At 46.8% G+C, this 18,585-nt stretch overlaps 2 protein-coding genes across 3 annotated transcripts; both read left to right on the top strand.

The window, feature by feature from the left end:
* Nucleotides 1–906: 906 nt before the first annotated feature.
* Nucleotides 907–7,143, top strand: LOC308329605 (uncharacterized protein). 2 transcript variants are annotated; one of them, XR_013965414.1, is made up of 4 exons: nucleotides 907–1,242; nucleotides 2,282–2,485; nucleotides 4,495–5,908; nucleotides 6,582–7,143. XR_013965414.1 is itself a non-coding variant. In XM_080784002.1 (3 exons), exons 1-3 carry the CDS (start codon nucleotides 1,098–1,100, stop codon nucleotides 5,847–5,849), a joined length of 1,704 nt encoding a protein of 567 aa, XP_080640128.1. In that variant the 5' UTR covers nucleotides 907–1,097; the 3' UTR covers nucleotides 5,850–6,451. The 2 variants fall into 2 exon arrangements, 1 of the variants encoding a protein (XP_080640128.1); XM_080784002.1 differs by lacking the exon at nucleotides 6,582–7,143 and having other exon boundaries at nucleotides 4,495–6,451.
* A 7,494-nt stretch (nucleotides 7,144–14,637) lies between these two features.
* On the top strand, nucleotides 14,638–17,644 carry LOC308329192 (uncharacterized protein; the record flags this gene model as incomplete). Its single annotated transcript, XM_080783395.1, has 3 exons — nucleotides 14,638–14,986; nucleotides 16,850–17,539; nucleotides 17,634–17,644. The coding sequence occupies exons 1-3, from the start codon at nucleotides 14,842–14,844 to the stop codon at nucleotides 17,642–17,644; spliced, it is 846 nt and encodes a 281-aa protein (XP_080639521.1). The 5' UTR covers nucleotides 14,638–14,841.
* Between the last annotated feature and the right edge of the window lie 941 nt (nucleotides 17,645–18,585).

The following is an 18,585-nucleotide window of genomic DNA, read 5'->3' as shown; positions in this document are numbered from 1 at the left end:
TTTCGACCTACCGCCATTTCGACGTATCGCGTGGAAGGAACACGTTATTCCGACCGGTTCCTTTCCCCTCCATCAGGCGCCCCCGGCTGGCTGGCCAGGGGGAGGCAGTTTAGAGACCAGTACTGCATGGTTTTTGTGAGGGTACCTAACCTATACCCTATAGGGGACACGGGAAGAACATGAGTAAACTTCTTATTAAAGGACTATATTAATTTTGCCTCTATTATACACGTGAATCCCTTGACTCCTTCAAAACTGCTCTCAAAGGGCACCTATACGGATGGCTGCAATTCGAAACTGGCCTCTGTAAAGTCGAGTCCCCCCCCCCACCCCCCTCGTTTCCCCTTGTACACAAGCCAATGCATCTCAGTTATGTCACAGGCCAGCGGTGAATACATTATTACTAAAATAAATAAATGACTCCTCCTCCAGATTCGGTCCAAAAATCCTGCAAATCGTTTCACAGTGTCATGTGCTCAAGACGGATCTGTCCCATATTTCATATTCCATCCTAATTGGCTATAATTGGCTTTCAAAGTTTGCATGATTTGGCCCGGTTGGAACCACACAAACAAAACAACTTTTAACACAATGATTTATAAACACCATGGATGTATATGACTGTATTTCCTTTTTCCATATTCATGAAATCCACATGTCACACAAAGATACACGATGCAAATTGCAATGCAATATAACTGTACAAACAAAATAACAATAACACAATATGACAATTGCATGATGGTAACCATGGCAACGAATGGTGTCTGTTTCCTGTTTCTGCACAAGGAGGGCGGGTGTATTTTCAACAGTTGTTTATACCCAACTTGATTCAGCTGGTATTTTCTCCACAGTGAGCGGTGGGACTGGGAGGGGCGTCTGGACGGCAGGCGGCTGTGGCGAAAACAGGAGAAAGGAACAATCAGTAAAAACGGGGACGCGTTTCAGACAGTCAGACAAACTATTGTTTAGCTCTGTTACAGACTACATTAGATTAGATTAGCATTTAGTCACTGTTCTGTCCACTACGTTGAACTTTGAGAGTTTAGTCAAGAAGCAGAGGCTGCAGAGCAGAGGACTGGGACAAAGACCACAACATGTCGGCGAGTAAAGTCACATCCCAGACGGTAAAAGCGAACCTCAAACGTGGACCATCGTCGGAGTGGACCGATGCTGCGTCAGAGAAGGAACGGATCCAGGCAGCCATGCTGAAGCAGCCTGTGATAAAGTTACACAGAATAAGTATGTGCATGTTTTCATGTCACTGTATTGTACACTTTGATTTAATCTTCAACAGACAGCACATGCACACACATTTTGTGCTGGAGTAACTGAGTAATGCTTAAGTTCCTCCTAGGAGTCCTAGCACTAAACTCAAACTGTAGTGAATTGTCTCCACCAGGCCGAAGGCATGGGGAGAGTATGTTTTGCACTCCGTCCGTCTGTCTGTCTGTGGACAGCTCATCTCTGGCACTGTTTGCTTGATCGCAGCCAAACTCTGCACACACACACTCTGTGGATGCCAGAGCTGAAGCTCTATTCGTGTTTTAACTGCACCAGATTGTAAAGTAAAACGTTGTATGCACACTCCCTAGAACCGTTGCCCTGTATTGTTCACATCTGCTGTTTATAGCGCCACCAGGAGGCCGTGTGTAAAACCTTTCTTTTATTACTCCTTCAGATTTGATAAAAAAATACACATGATCTTTGTAGTCATGTGATCAACAAGGGTCTGTTTGATTTCTCATATTCTAGACCAGTGTTTCCCAACCTTTTTTCTGCCAGTGCACACTTTTCATAGTCAAAAAATCCCAGGGCACACCTAGATGTGGGGGGGGGGGGCAATATATATATGCGATTTGTAAGCCCACCACAGCCGCTTTTGCAACACATGTGTGTGTGGGCTTGTAGGTCAGCTTTAAAGATCGACACCAGCTAAAAGCAAGCTCCACGTGATCAACTCACAACGCGTTTTGCATCGTTTGATTCGTTTCAACCGCACGTGGGAATTCACCAGCAGGAAAACACTGAAAGCCTGGTGACGCGAGGTTAGGAATGCACAGAGGCAAGCGGTGTTTTTTGATACAGTACATGCCAGACGAGTAGGTGATCCCCTCATGTAAACAAAGCCACACATTAGCATTTATATGGACTATACTGTTCCTAATTGGAACCCAATTTCGGTACCCAATAACCATCACGAAATACCAACAAAACTTGCATGTTATTTTTAAAACATCTTATTTAGCCTCTGTTTCTCTCTCCTCATTCTCCATCCCAGATGTCTTTCCTGCCAGAGGCAGAGGCTGCAGAGCAGAGGACTGGGTCAAAGACCACAACATGTCGGCGAGTAAAGTCACATCCCAGATGGTAAAAGCGGACCTCAAACGTGGACCGTCGTCAGAGTGGACCGATGCTGCGTCAGAGAAGGAACAGATCCAGGCAGCCATGCTGAAGCAGCCTGTGATAAAGTTACACAGAATAAGTATGTGCATGTTTTCATGTCACTGTATGTATTGTACACTTTGATTTAATCTTCAACAGACAGCACATGTACACACATGTTGTGGTGGAGTAACTGAGTAATGCTTAAGTTCCTCCTAGGAGTCCTAGCACTAAACTCAAACTGTAGTTAATTGTCTCCACCAGGCCGAAGGCATGGGGAGAGTATGTTTTGCACTCCGTCTGTCTGTCATCATCTCTGGCACTGTTTGCTTGATCGCAGCCAAACTCTGCACACACACTCTGTGGATGCCAGAGCTGAAGCTCTATTCGTGTTTTAACTGCACCGATCGTAAAGTAAAACGTTGTATGCACACTCCCTAGAACCTTTGCTCTGTATTGTTCACATCTGCTGTTTATAGCGCCACCAGGAGGCCGTGTGTAAAACATTTCTTTTATTACTCCTTCAGATTTTATAAAAAGAATACACATGATCTTTGTAGTCATGTGATCAACAAGGGTCTGTTTGATTTCTCATATTCTAGACCAGTGTTTCCCAACTTTTTTTCTGCCAGGGCACTTTTCATAGCCAAAAAATCCCAGGGCACACCTAGATGTGGGGGGGGGGGGCAATATATATATATATGCGATTTGTAAGCCCACCACAGCCGCTTTTGCAACACATGTGTGTGTGGGCTTGTAGGTCAGCTTTAAAGATCGACACCAGCTAAAAGCAAGCTCCACGTGATCAACTCACAACGCGTTTTGCATCGTTTGATTCGTTTCAACCGCACGTGCGAATTCACCAGCAGGAAAACACTGAAAGCCTGGTGACGCGAGGTTAGGAGTGCACAGAGGCAAGAGGTGTTTTTTGATACAGTACATGCCAGACGAGTAGGTGATCCCCTCATGTAAACAAAGCCACACCTTAGCATTTATATGGACGAGGGTCGTTAGACTGGTGGGGATGGGCAACAATGATGCAAATTGTAAAAGGAGGAGGAATGCAGAGCGTGTGCTCGGACTATTCCAGCTGTTTACTCCTCCATTCGACGGTGTGTTACAGAGAGACACGCAGCTATACATCTCCGTACAACGGTGTGTTACAGAGAGACACGCAGCTATACATCTCCGTACAACGGTGTGTTACAGAGAGACACGCAGCTATACATCTCCGTACAACGGTGTGTTACAGAGAGACACGCAGCTATACATCTCCGTACAACGGTGTGTTACAGAGAGACACGCAGCTATACATCTCCGTACAACGGTGTGTTACAGAGAGACACGCAGCTATACATCTCGGTACAACGGTGTGTTACAGAGAGACACGCAGCTATACATCTCCGTACAACGGTGTGTTACAGAGAGACACGCAGCTATACATCTCCGTACAACGGTGTGTTACAGAGAGACACGCAGCTATACATCTCCGTACAACGGTGTGTTACAGAGAGACACGCAGCTATACATCTCCGTACAACGGTGTGTTACAGAGAGACACGCAGCTATACATCTCCGTACAACGGTGTGTTACAGAGAGACACGCAGCTATACATCTCCGTACGACGGTGTGTTACAGAGAGACACGCAGCTATACATCTCCGTACAACGGTGTGTTACAGAGAGACACGCAGCTATACATCTCCGTACAACGGTGTGTTACAGAGAGACACGCAGCTATACATCTCCATACAACGGTGTGTTACAGAGAGACACGCAGCTATACATCTCCGTACAACGGTGCTTTACTGGAGTTTGCTGTTAAATAAATAAATAGTGCTTGACTGCACGTTTAGGTCAGGAACCGATAGGCAGAACCGAAATTGAATTATTTCTATGGGTACCCGGTACCAACCATGTGTTCATTGGGTACCTGGTACCAACCATGTGTTCATTGGGTACCCGGTACCAACCATGTGTTCATTGGGTTCCTACTTGGAACCCAATTTCGGTACCCAATAACCATCACGAAATACCAACACAACTTGCATGTTATTTTTAAAACATCTTATTTAGCCTCTGTTTCTCTCTCCTCATTCTCCATCCCAGATGTCTTTCCTGCCCAACTCAAACATGTCTACAGCAGAAATAGACATGTCAACCAACACCAGATAATTCATACAGGAGAGAAGCCCTATGCCTGTGACCAGTGTGGGAGCAGGTTCAGCTGGAGTAGTCACCTAAAACGTCACCAGAGAATTCATACAGGAGAGAAGCCCTATGCCTGTGACCAGTGTGGGACTAGGTTCATCCAGAGCAGTGAACTCAAAAGTCACCAGAGAATTCATACAGGAGAGAAGCCCTACGCCTGTGACCAGTGTGGGAGCAGGTTCAGCCAGAGCTATGAACTAAAACGTCACCAGATAATTCATACAGGAGAGAAGCCCTATGCCTGTGACCAGTGTGGGACTAGGTTCAGCCTGAGCAGTCATCTCAAAAGTCACCAGAGAATTCATACAGGAGAGAAGCCCTACGCCTGTGACCAGTGTGGGACTAGGTTCAGCATGAGCAGTCATCTCAAAAGTCACCAGAGAATTCATACAGGAGAGAAGCCCTATGCCTGTGACCAGTGTGGGACTAGGTTCAGCCAGAGCAGTCAACTAAATGTTCACCAGAGAATTCATACAGGAGAGAAGCCCTACGCCTGTGACCAGTGTGGGACTAGGTTCAGCCAGAGAAGTCATCTCAAAATTCACCAGGGAATTCATTCAGGAGAGAAGCCCTACGCCTGTGACCAGTGTGGGACTAGGTTCAGCGTGAGCAGTGCTCTCAAATGTCACCAGAGAATTCATACAGGAGAGAAGCCCTACGCCTGTGACCAGTGTGGGACTAGGTTCAGCGTGAGCAGTGCTCTCAAATGTCACCAGAGAATTCATACAGGAGAGAAGCCATACCACTGTGACCAGTGTCGGCGTAGGTTCCGCCAGAGCAGTGAACTCAAACGTCACCAGATAATTCATACAGGAGAGAAGCCCTACCACTGTGACCAGTGTGGGAGTAGGTTCCGCCAGAGCATTGAACTCAAAAGTCACCAGAGAATTCATACAGGAGAGAAGCCCTATGCCTGTGACCAGTGTGGGAGCAGGTTCAGCCGGAGCAGTCATCTCAAAAATCACCAGAGAATTCATTCAGGAGAGAAGCCCTATGCCTGTGACCAGTGTGGGAGCAGGTTCAGCGTGAGCGGTCATCTAAAAGTTCACCAGATAATTCATACAGGAGAGAAGCCCTACGCCTGTGACCAGTGTGGGACTAGGTTCAGCCGGATCAGTAATCTCAAACGTCACCAGAGAATTCATACAGGAGAGAAGCCCCATGCCTGTGACCAGTGTGGGAGAAGGTTCAGCCGGATAGGTACTCTCAAATATCATGAGAGAACTCATAGAGCGAAGACCAGCTACCACTGACTCTGTAGTTCTGTAGATTTCTCTGTAGTCTCACCTCAAACAACATCCCATCTCTGGTAGTGGTGCACCGTGCACACTTACCCATGCACAACATCCCATCTCTGGTAGTGGTGCACCGTGCACACTTACCCATGCACAACATCCCATCTCTGGTAGTGGTGCACCGTGCACACTTACCCATGCACAACATCCCATCTCTGGTAGTGGTGCACAGTGCACACTTACCCATGCACAACATCCCATCTCTGGTAGTGGTGCACCGTGCACACTTACCCATGCACAACATCCCATCTCTGGTAGTGGTGCACAGTGCACACTTACCCATGCACAACATCCCATCTCTGGTAGTGGTGCACCGTGCACACTTACCCATGCACAACATCCCATCTCTGGTAGTGGTGCACAGTGCACACTTACCCATGCACAACATCCCATCTCTGGTAGTGGTGCACCGTGCACACTTACCCATGCACAACATCCCATCTCTGGTAGTGGTGCACAGTGCACACTTACCCATGCACAACATCCCATCTCTGGTAGTGGTGCACCGTGCACACTTACCCATGCACAACATCCCATCTCTGGTAGTGGTGCACAGTGCACACTTACCCATGCACAACATCCCATCTCTGGTAGTGGTGCACAGTGCACACTTACCCATGCACAACATCCCATCTCTGGTAGTGGTGCACAGTGCACACTTACCCATGCACAACATGCCATCTCTGGTAGTGGTGCACAGTGCACACTTACCCATGCACAACATGCCAGTGGTGGAAAGTAACTTAAGTACAATTTTGAGGCATTTGTACTTTACTTTACTTGAGTATTTCCAATTTCCAATACTTTTACTTCTACTCCACTACGTCTCGGAGACAAAGTTTGTACAGTTACTTCACTACAATTATTTGAAAACTTTAGTTACTTTGGAGATTTTAATTTTGATTAGAAAACATACATTAACCACTTCAACCCTATACATTTCAGGCCATTTGAAAATAGCCGATCTAAAAGCTCACACATTCTAAGCTTGTAGATCTGCTATTTTCAATAGATTTTGTACACATTTTTAACTTGTGACTGAAATGGCACATTCTGCACAATGAGTACTTTTACTTGTAGTACTTTAAGTACATTTTGATGCCGATACTTTTGTACTAAACAAAGTAGTAAAATTGCAGTATTGGTACTTTTACTTAAGTAAAACAATTGAGTACTTTTTCCACCACTGCAACACGCACGCGTACACACACACGCACGCACGCACGCACACACACACACACACACACACACCCCACCCTAGAACATGATCATCAGGTCTTATTGTTATATAAGGAGGAAGATTTTTTTTTTAAATGTGAATTCACATGTGAATCCCTAGACTCCTTCAAAACCGCTCTCAAAGGGCACCTATACGGACGGCTGCAATTAGAAACTGGCCCCCGTAAAGTCGAGTCCCCTTTTTCCACCCCTTGTTTCCCCTCATTGTGTGTGTGTGTGTGTGTGTGTGTGTGTGTGTGTATATATATTTATATATATATATATATATATAATTATCCTTTTAACCTCCTTTTATGATGATTTACATTTTTATATAGAAGTGTATATTTGTACGTCTCTAAATGTGCTGATGAATTGAACATGGTGGACCCTCTTGTAAACAAGTGTAAAGCTTTATGGTGTCGTCCACAGTTAACAGTTTTTGTGTTGAGTTGTGCTTTTAGTTTGAAATGTACCCATTCTGCATATACTGTTAATAAAATACTTCAATCAATCAATCTACATCTCAGAGACTTATTGTAGGCTATACCTTTAATTATGCCACTGCAATTTAAATGGAACACTTTTATTTAATTAGTATTGTAAAGAGCCATTTCCTTTCTATGTTTTTTATTTCTATAATTGACGTCACGGTCAAGGCCAAGGCCAACGCCCTGTCTATATGAGGAAGTGAGCAACAAGGCACAGGTGGCGCTACTGAAGGGAAAGAGGCAACAGTTTGTTGACCGTATCGAATCATGAGAACAAAGGCTGTTGAATTTGTCGTTGTTTAAACCTGCTGAGTGACGGTAAATAAATACCAGTTCAATTCAAAACGAAGTCATACGTTTGGACATCAGTTCTTTGTTTTTATTATTATACACAGACGTCTAAACTAGATCTTTCAGTAACCAGCCAGTGGTGTCAGTTCAGGACTGACATTACAAGTATTATTATTACAGTGGTTTATGCTTGTTCTGACTGTAACCTGACCTGCGTCAGATTATTATTTGTATTTTTTTTGTTCTACTTGTGTGTAGGATGCACTTAATCTGCATAACCACTAGAGGGCGATGCAAGCCAATGCATCTCAGTTATGTCACAGGCCAGCGGTGAATACATTATTACTAAAATAAATGGCTTTTGAAGTTTGCATGATTTGGCCCGTTTGGAACCACACAAACAAAACAACTTTTAACACAATGATTTATAAACACCATTGATGTATATGACTGTATTTCCTTTTTCCATATTAATGAAATCCACATGTCACACAAAGATACACGATGCAAATTGCAATGCAATATAACTGTACAAACAAAATAACAATAACACAATTGCATGATGGTAACCATGGCAACGAATGGTGTCTGTTTCCTGTTTCCGCACAAGGAGGGCGAGTGTATTTTCAACCGTTTTTTATACCCAACTTGATTCAGGGCTCCGTCTTATGAGCTAATTTAGAACTTCCTGTCTGAGAGCTAGCTAATTTAAGACATCCGGTTGCCTTCAGAATAAAATAAGGATATTTAATTCGTTATTTAAATAATTATTACACTACATTATTAGTATTATTATTACATTACAGTTATTGTAAAGACACACATTATGTTTCTGTGTAAAAATAAGTAATTAAATAACATAAAAAAGTTATCTAAATGGATAAATGCTATTCACTGGAGTGCATGGACTTTATAAAGTGGACACTGGACAAAAGACGGCTCCGCGAGGCAACTATCTGGACATACCCACGCGTTCGGGAAGATGTCCTCTACCACCCCACAGTCTCCGCTAAGCGGGAGAGGTGTAAAATTCACAGCAGCAGAGCTTCTACTGGGGTCAATGCAAAAAAATGTACCGTTTCCGGACCCAGAATGGACACTGGACAAAGAGGCCTCCGCGAGGCAACTATCTGGACATACCCACACGTCCGGGGAGATGTCCTCTACCACCCCACAGTCTCCGCTAAGCGGGAGAGGTGTAAAATTCAGAGCAGCAGACCTTCTATTGGGGTCAACACTCAAAAAAGTGCCGTTTCCAGACCCAGAATGGACACTGGACAAAGAGGCCTCCGCGAGGCAACTATCTGGACATACCCACGCGTCCGGGGAGATGTCCTCTACCACACCCCACTCTCCACTAAGCGGGAGAGGTGTAAAATTCACAGCAGCAGAGCTTCTACTGGGGTCAATGCAAAAAAAAATACCGTTTCCGGACCCAGACTGGACACTGGACAAAAGACGGCTCCGCGAGGCAACTATCTGGACATACCCACGCGTCCGGGGAGATGTCCTCTACCACACCCCACTCTCCGCTAAGCGGGAGAGGTGTAAAATTCAGAGCAGCAGACCTTCTATTGGGGTCAACACTCAAAAAAGTGCCGTTTCCAGACCCAGAATGGACACTGGACAAAGAGGCCTCCGCGAGGCAACTATCTGGACATACCCACGCGTCCGGGGAGATGTCCTCTACCACACCCCACTCTCCACTAAGCGGGAGAGGTGTAAAATTCACAGCAGCAGAGCTTCTACTGGGGTCAATGCAAAAAAAAAATACCGTTTCCGGACCCAGACTGGACACTGGACAAAAGACGGCTCCGCGAGGCAACTATCTGGACATACCCACGCGTCCGGGGAGATGTCCTCTACCACCCCACAGTCTCCGCTAAGCGGGAGAGGTGTAAAATTCACAGCAGCAGAGCTTCTAATGGGGTCAATGCAAAAAAAAATACCGTTTCCGGACCCAGACTGGACACTGGACAAAAGACGGCTCCGCGAGGCAACTATCTGGACATACCCACGCGTTCGGGGAGATGTCCTCTACCACACCCCACTCTCCGCTAAGCGGGAGAGGTGTAAAATTCAGAGCAGCAGACCTTCTATTGGGGTCAACACTCAAAAAAGTGCCGTTTCCAGACCCAGAATGGACACTGGACAAAGAGGCCTCCGCGAGGCAACTATCTGGACATACCCACGCGTCCGGGGAGATGTCCTCTACCACACCCCACTCTCCGCTAAGCGGGAGAGGTGTAAAATTCACAGCAGCAGACCTTCTATTGGGGTCAACACTCAAAAAAGTGCCGTTTCCAGACCCAGAATGGACACTGGACAAAGAGGCCTCCGCGAGGCAACTATCTGGACATACCCACGCGTCCGGGGAGATGTCCTCTACCACACCCCACTCTCCGCTAAGCGGGAGAGGTGTAAAATTCAGAGCAGCAGACCTTCTATTGGGGTCAACACTCAAAAAAGTGCCGTTTCCAGACCCAGAATGGACACTGGACAAAGAGGCCTCCGCGAGGCAACTATCTGGACATACCCACGCATCCGGGGAGATGTCCTCTACCACACCCCACTCTCCGCTAAGCGGGAGAGGTGTAAAATTCACAGCAGCAGACCTTCTATTGGGGTCAACACTCAAAAAAGTGCCGTTTCCAGACCCAGAATGGACACTGGACAAAGAGGCCTCCGCGAGGCAACTATCTGGACATACCCACGCGTCCGGGGAGATGTCCTCTACCACCCCACAGTCTCCGCTAAGCGGGAGAGGTGTAAAATTCACAGCAGCAGAGCTTCTAATGGGGTCAAAAAAAATTTTGAAGGGAGATGTACTTTCACTGACATCCTCAAAATCACCAAAGAAGTCATGATCAATCACAGTGTCATATGGACTGTCTTGTCAATCATGCTTTGTATCAACATTTTCTTTCTGTGGCGCTAGTTTCTGTGTCTCAGACATGATGGTGTCAAGACTGGCTTGCACCACGCTAGAGTTCCTTTTACTACCAAGTACAATACAAGCAGCTTGTACTATTGTACTTGTTTGTTGTAGTGTTTTGGCATTAACTAAAGTGCTGAAGATGTACATAGCCAAATTATACCTCTTATCTCTGTGTATGTATTGTTGTTTGCAAATGTGACTTGCCTGTTTCATCAAATGACTTTTACATGCCCTTATGGTACAGAAATCTAAATCTTTGTTATCTGCCTTTCCTACCACTATTCTCCAGCAGCGTAACAAGTACATACTCATGCTATCTTGATTGAAGATACGCATACTGGCTTTTAAAAGCACTATGGACCTGTCACTATTAATCTGAATCGGTGTTGTGTTTGTACCAAATATCTCCTTCTCTTTGCATCTCAATTGTGTGAGTAGTTCCTCTATAGCCGATTGAGTATGTTCTTCAGAGATCATGAATGCAACAGGAGTTGATGAATTAAATGAACTTACTATACAGTGTCCCATTCTGAAGACTTCAAAGTAAAGGTAGTAGGTTCAATGGCACTGTGTTTGAAGGGTCCTAATGTAGCACTAGATAGTCCCATGACACTCTGAACAGTACCATCATCTAGACTCAGAGTCTGTACAGACTGATTATGTACAGTGCTATACGAGTGATCTATTTCTACAGCATCTAGACTCAGAGTCTGTACAGACTGATTATGTACAGTGCTCTCATGAAATGCGTGGTGCACAACAACTGGCTTTATAGGCACATGAACACTGCTGGTTTGATTTAAATGTGATTCATCTACACTAGTGCTGTCTTCCTGCACATGAACACTGCTATTCTTTTCAGTATATAAAAACGGTAAACGGTACATTTTTTTGCATTGACCCCAGTAGAAGCTCTGCTGCTGTGAATTTTACACCTCTCCCGCTTAGCGGAGAGTGGGGTGTGGTAGAGGACATCTCCCCGGACGCGTGGGTATGTCCACATAGTTGCCTCGCGGAGGCCTCTTTGTCCAGTGTCCATTCTGGGTCTGGAAACGGCACTTTTTTGAGTGTTGACCCCAATAGAAGGTCTGCTGCTCTGAATTTTACACCTCTCCCGCTTAGCGGAGAGTGGGGTGTGGTAGAGGACATCTCCCCGAACGCGTGGGTATGTCCAGATAGTTGCCTCGCGGAGCCGTCTTTTGTCCAGTGTCCAGTCTGGGACCGGAAACGGTAATTTTTTTTGCATTGACCCCAGTAGAAGCTCTGCTGCTGTGAATTTTACACCTCTCCCGCTTAGCGGAGACTGTGGGGTGGTAGAGGACATCTCCCCGGACGCGTGGGTATGTCCAGATAGTTGCCTCGCGGAGCCGTCTTTTGTCCAGTGTCCAGTCTGGGTCCGGAAACGGTACATTTTTTTGCATTGACCCCAGTAGAAGCTCTGCTGCTGTGAATTTTACACCTCTCCCGCTTAGCGGAGACTGTGGGGTGGTAGAGGACATCTCCCCGGACGCGTGGGTATGTCCAGATAGTTGCCTCGCGGAGGCCTCTTTGTCCAGTGTCCATTCTGGGTCTGGAAACGGCACTTTTTTGAGTGTTGACCCCAATAGAAGGTCTGCTGCTGTGAATTTTACACCTCTCCCGCTTAGCGGAGAGTGGGGTGTGGTAGAGGACATCTCCCCGGACGCGTGGGTATGTCCAGATAGTTGCCTCGCGGAGGCCTCTTTGTCCAGTGTCCATTCTGGGTCTGGAAACGGCACTTTTTTGAGTGTTGACCCCAATAGAAGGTCTGCTGCTCTGAATTTTACACCTCTCCCGCTTAGCGGAGAGTGGGGTGTGGTAGAGGACATCTCCCCGGACGCGTGGGTATGTCCAGATAGTTGCCTCGCGGAGGCCTCTTTGTCCAGTGTCCATTCTGGGTCTGGAAACGGCACTTTTTTGAGTGTTGACCCCAATAGAAGGTCTGCTGCTGTGAATTTTACACCTCTCCCGCTTAGCGGAGAGTGGGGTGTGGTAGAGGACATCTCCCCGGACGCGTGGGTATGTCCAGATAGTTGCCTCGCGGAGGCCTCTTTGTCCAGTGTCCATTCTGGGTCTGGAAACGGCACTTTTTTGAGTGTTGACCCCAATAGAAGGTCTGCTGCTCTGAATTTTACACCTCTCCCGCTTAGCGGAGAGTGGGGTGTGGTAGAGGACATCTCCCCGGACGCGTGGGTATGTCCAGATAGTTGCCTCGCGGAGGCCTCTTTGTCCAGTGTCCATTCTGGGTCTGGAAACGGCACTTTTTTGAGTGTTGACCCCAATAGAAGGTCTGCTGCTGTGAATTTTACACCTCTCCCGCTTAGCGGAGAGTGGGGTGTGGTAGAGGACATCTCCCCGGACGCGTGGGTATGTCCAGATAGTTGCCTCGCGGAGGCCTCTTTGTCCAGTGTCCATTCTGGGTCTGGAAACGGCACTTTTTTGAGTGTTGACCCCAATAGAAGGTCTGCTGCTCTGAATTTTACACCTCTCCCGCTTAGCGGAGAGTGGGGTGTGGTAGAGGACATCTCCCCGAACGCGTGGGTATGTCCAGATAGTTGCCTCGCGGAGCCGTCTTTTGTCCAGTGTCCATTCTGGGTCTGGAAACGGCACTTTTTTGAGTGTTGACCCCAATAGAAGGTCTGCTGCTGTGAATTTTACACCTCTCCCGCTTAGCGGAGAGTGGGGTGTGGTAGAGGACATCTCCCCGGACGCGTGGGTATGTCCAGATAGTTGCCTCGCGGAGGCCTCTTTGTCCAGTGTCCATTCTGGGTCTGGAAACGGCACTTTTTTGAGTGTTGACCCCAATAGAAGGTCTGCTGCTCTGAATTTTACACCTCTCCCGCTTAGCGGAGAGTGGGGTGTGGTAGAGGACATCTCCCCGAACGCGTGGGTATGTCCAGATAGTTGCCTCGCGGAGCCGTCTTTTGTCCAGTGTCCAGTCTGGGTCCGGAAACGGTAATTTTTTTTGCATTGACCCCAGTAGAAGCTCTGCTGCTGTGAATTTTACACCTCTCCCGCTTAGCGGAGACTGTGGGGTGGTAGAGGACATCTCCCCGGACGCGTGGGTATGTCCAGATAGTTGCCTCGCGGAGCCGTCTTTTGTCCAGTGTCCAGTCTGGGTCCGGAAACGGTACATTTTTTTGCATTGACCCCAGTAGAAGCTCTGCTGCTGTGAATTTTACACCTCTCCCGCTTAGCGGAGACTGTGGGGTGGTAGAGGACATCTCCCCGGACGCGTGGGTATGTCCAGATAGTTGCCTCGCGGAGGCCTCTTTGTCCAGTGTCCATTCTGGGTCTGGAAACGGCACTTTTTTGAGTGTTGACCCCAATAGAAGGTCTGCTGCTCTGAATTTTACACCTCTCCCGCTTAGCGGAGACTGTGGGGTGGTAGAGGACATCTCCCCGGACGCGTGGGTATGTCCAGATAGTTGCCTCGCGGAGCCGTCTTTTGTCCAGTGTCCACTTTATAAAGTCCATGCACTCCAGTGAATAGCATTTATCCATTTAGATAACTTTATTATTATTATTATTATTATTTAATTACTTGTTTTTACACAGAAACATAATGTGTGTCTTATAGCATCATTTAAATGCTTAATTTGTAGTTCTAATGTGCAAATTAAACTTTTTTTCAACGCTCTAGAGGGTACTCTTATTTTGAAGAGATCGTCCACCGCAAGTCTTAAATTAGCTCACTAGATTAGCTCACTAGACAGTGCCTTGATTCAGCTGGTATTTTCTCCACAGTGAGCGGTGGGACTGGGAGGGGCGTCCGGATGGCAGGCGGCTGTGGCGAAAACAGGATAAAGGAAGAATCAGTAAAAACGCGGACGCGTTTCAGACAGTCAGACAAACCATTGTTTAGCTCTGTTACAGACTACATTAGATTAGATTAGCATTTAGTCACTGTTCTGTCCACTACGTTGAACTTTGAGAGTTTAGTCAAGAAGCAGAGGCTGCAGAGCAGATCGAGGACTGGGACAAAGACCACAACATGTCGGCGAGTAAAGTCACATCCCAGACGGTAAAAGCGGACCTCAAACGTGGACAGTCATCGGAGTGGACCGCTGCTGCGTCAGAGAAGGAACAGATCCAGGCAGCCATGCTGAAGCAGCCTGTGATAAAGCTACACAGAATAAGTATGTGCATGTTTTCATGTCACTGTATTTATTGTACACTTTGATTTAATCTTCAACAGACAGCACATGCACACACATGTTGTGGTGGAGTAACTGAGTAATGCTTAAGTTCCTCCTAGGAGTCCTACCACTAAACTCAAACTGTAGTTAATTGTCTCCACCAGGCCGAAGGCATGGGGAGAGTATGTTTTGCACTGCGTCTGTCTGTCTGTCTGTCTGTCTGTCTGTCTGTCTGTCTGTCTGTCTGTCTGTGGACAGCTCATCTCTGGCACTGTTGGCTTGATCGCAGCCAAACTCTGCACACACACTCTGTGGATGCCAGAGCTGAAGCTCTATTCGTGTTTTAACTGTACCAGATCGTAAAGTAAAACGTTGTATGCACACTCCCTAGAACCTTTGCCCTGTATTGTTCACATCTGCTGTTTATAGCTGGGGAAGATTTTAATCTCTGGCCTTTCACCTTTAACCTCCAAGGAGGTACAGACAGAAAACCAGATATCAATACGCGTTCGTTTTTCATGATTAATATTTCCCATAATTGTACCAACCTCTGGAATAAATACACAGCAAAGAGTTATAATTATCTATACGTTTTAATAATCAAAGCCCTAATAACTAGTGTACATTTATGTTTGGTCCTATAGTCTACAACAATATAATATGAGCCTATTACAATCATAAGGAATCAAATATGGATGTGGACAATGTTACCGACAGAAGTCACCGGAATTAGCCACCGGTAGACCTCTGGACTCTCCATTCCGTCAGTGACCTCGGTGCCACATCGTTACTAGAGAGTGAAGCAGTGCCGGTTCTAGGCCTTTATAGTGGCCCCAAGCAACATAATATTTTGTCCCCCTGGGTCCAGAAAAATCTGTAAATTTGCCATGAAAATGCTTCAATCTGGTGCACTTTGAGATAAAAATTAAGAAGCTAGGTGGGGGCCACATGTGGCCAGTATAGCCCATGTAAGGGATAGGGGATACATACATTTAAAAAAATCTTCTCCCTGTGATGAGGCCCCCTCAGTGGTTGAGGCCCCAAGCGACCGCTTAATTGGTTCGCCTATGCCTAGAACCGGCCCTGAAGTGAAGATTCCATGGGATCGAGATATATTTAATAGTTCCAAGTTGTGAATATAGTCCAATCAGAATAGTTCATTTCTTCAGCGGGTGCATCCTCCCTCTTTTGTCGCGTTGGTCCTCTCTTCCGGACTCTGCTCCCTATGTGTGGGTGTATGTGATGTGTTTTGTTCAATTAAATGTGCCAGTCATTATGAGATCATGTTTATGTGTGTGTATGTGAGCTTTCTTAAATGTGCCAGTAGATCAACTAGTGTGTGTGTGTGTGTGTGTGTGTGTGTGTGTGTGTGTGTGTGTGTACCCTGTACCCTGTGTACCACCCTCCCTTATGTGTGAGTACGTTTCCCCAATCCTGCCATCTCATTGTTTGCACAGTCCAGTCGAGAGGCCGGGCTGACCTGTTTTGGGGACCTGAGAGAGAGAGAGCGAGTGTGTGCGTACACCAGCGTGCACACGTGTGGAGAAAGATGTGTCTGTGTACTTTAGCTTTAGTGAGGCCTGCCTGGTGAAATATGTGACCCTCTGGTGGACTTACACACACGGTTATCCACGTTAATCACCAGTGACGGCCCACTCATTTCATAGACCAAACATAATAAACCAATTCATGGCTCCTACACCAACCATGTGTTCATTCGGTTCCTACTTGGAACCCAATTTCGGTACCCAATAACCATCCCGAAATGCCAACACAACTTGCATGTTATTTTTTAAGGGCAGACGTTATTTTTCTAAACATTTTATTTAGCCTCTGTTTCTCTCTCCTCATTCTCCATCCCAGATGTCTTTCCTGCCCAACTCAAACATGTCTACAGCGGAAATAGACATGTCAACCAACGCCAGAGAATTCATACAGGAGAGAAGCCCTACGCCTGTGACCAGTGTGGGAGCAGGTTCAGCCGGAGCAGTCATCTCAAAAGTCACCAGAGAATTCATACAGGAGAGAAGCCCTACGCCTGTGACCAGTGTGGGACTAGGTTCAGCATGAGCAGTCATCTCAAAAGTCACCAGAGAATTCATACAGGAGAGAAGCCCTACGCCTGTGACCAGTGTGGGACTAGGTTCAGCATGAGCAGTCATCTCAAAAGTCACCAGAGAATTCATACAGGAGAGAAGCCCTACGCCTGTGACCAGTGTGGGGCTAAGTTCAGCGTGAGCAGTACTCTCAAAAGTCACCAGAGAATTCATACAGGAGAGAAGCCCTACGCCTGTGACCAGTGTGGGACTAGGTTCAGCGTGAGCAGTGAACTCAAACGTCACCAGAGAATTCATTCAAGAGAGAAGCCCTACCACTGTGACCAGTGTGGGACCTGGTTCCGCAGAAACAGTACTCTCACTAAACACCAGAGAATTCATACAGGAGAGAAGCCCTACGCCTGTGACCAGTGTGGGACTAGGTTCCGCCATAGCAGTGCTCTCAAAAGTCACCAGAGAATTCATACAGGAGAGAAGCCCTACGCCTGTGACCAGTGTGGGACTAGGTTCCGCCATAGCAGTGCTCTCAAAAGTCACCAGAGAATTCATACAGGAGAGAAGCCCTACGCCTGTGACCAGTGTGGGACTAGGTTCAGCGTGAGCAGTGAACTCAAACGTCACCAGAGAATTCATTCAGGAGAGAAGCCCTACGCCTGTGACCAGTGTGGGACTAGGTTCAGCGTGAGCAGTGAACTCAAACGTCACCAGAGAATTCATTCAGGAGAGAAGCCCTACCACTGTGACCAGTGTGGGACCTGGTTCCGCACAAACAGTGATCTCACTAAACACCAGAGAATTCATTCAGGAGAGAAGCCCTACGCCTGTGACCAGTGTGGGACTAGGTTCAGCCGGATAGGTACTCTCAAATATCATAAGAGAACTCATACAGGAGAGAAGCCCTATGCCTGTGACCAGTGTGGGACTATAGGTTCAGCCAGAGCAGTGAACTCAAAAGTCACCAGAGAATTCATACAGGAGAGAAGCCCCATGCCTGTGACCAGTGTGGGACTAGGTTCAGGGTGAGCAGTCATCTCAAAAGTCACCAGAGAATTCATACAGGAGAGAAGCCCTACGCCTGTGACCAGTGTGGGACTAGGTTCAGCCGGAGCAGTCATCTCAAAAGTCACCAGAGAATTCATACAGGAGAGAAGCCCTATGCCTGTGACCAGTGTGGGACTAGGTTCAGCCAGAGCAGTGCTCTCAAACGTCACCAGAGAATTCATACAGGAGAGAAGCCCTACGCCTGTGACCAGTGTGGGACTAGGTTCAGCGTGAGCAGTGAACTCAAAATTCACCAGAGAATTCATTCAGGAGAGAAGCACTGACTCTGTAGTTCTGTAGACTTCTCTGTAGTCTCACCTCAAACAACATCCCATCTCTGGTAGTGGTGCACACACACACACACACATGCACACACACACACACACACACACACACACACACACACACACACACACACACACACACACACTCCCCTCAATACATCTTCCCCCTGAAGAAGATCTCTTGGAATTCCTTAAATTCTTCTACCACCCAAAGTAC

Source organism: Protomyctophum bolini (genome assembly GCF_963924005.1).
Source record: "Protomyctophum bolini genome assembly, chromosome: 15".
NCBI classification, from domain to species: domain Eukaryota; kingdom Metazoa; phylum Chordata; class Actinopteri; order Myctophiformes; family Myctophidae; genus Protomyctophum; species Protomyctophum bolini.
Note: the sequence above shows the minus strand (reverse complement) of the source record. Positions and strands in the feature narration are given on the sequence as shown.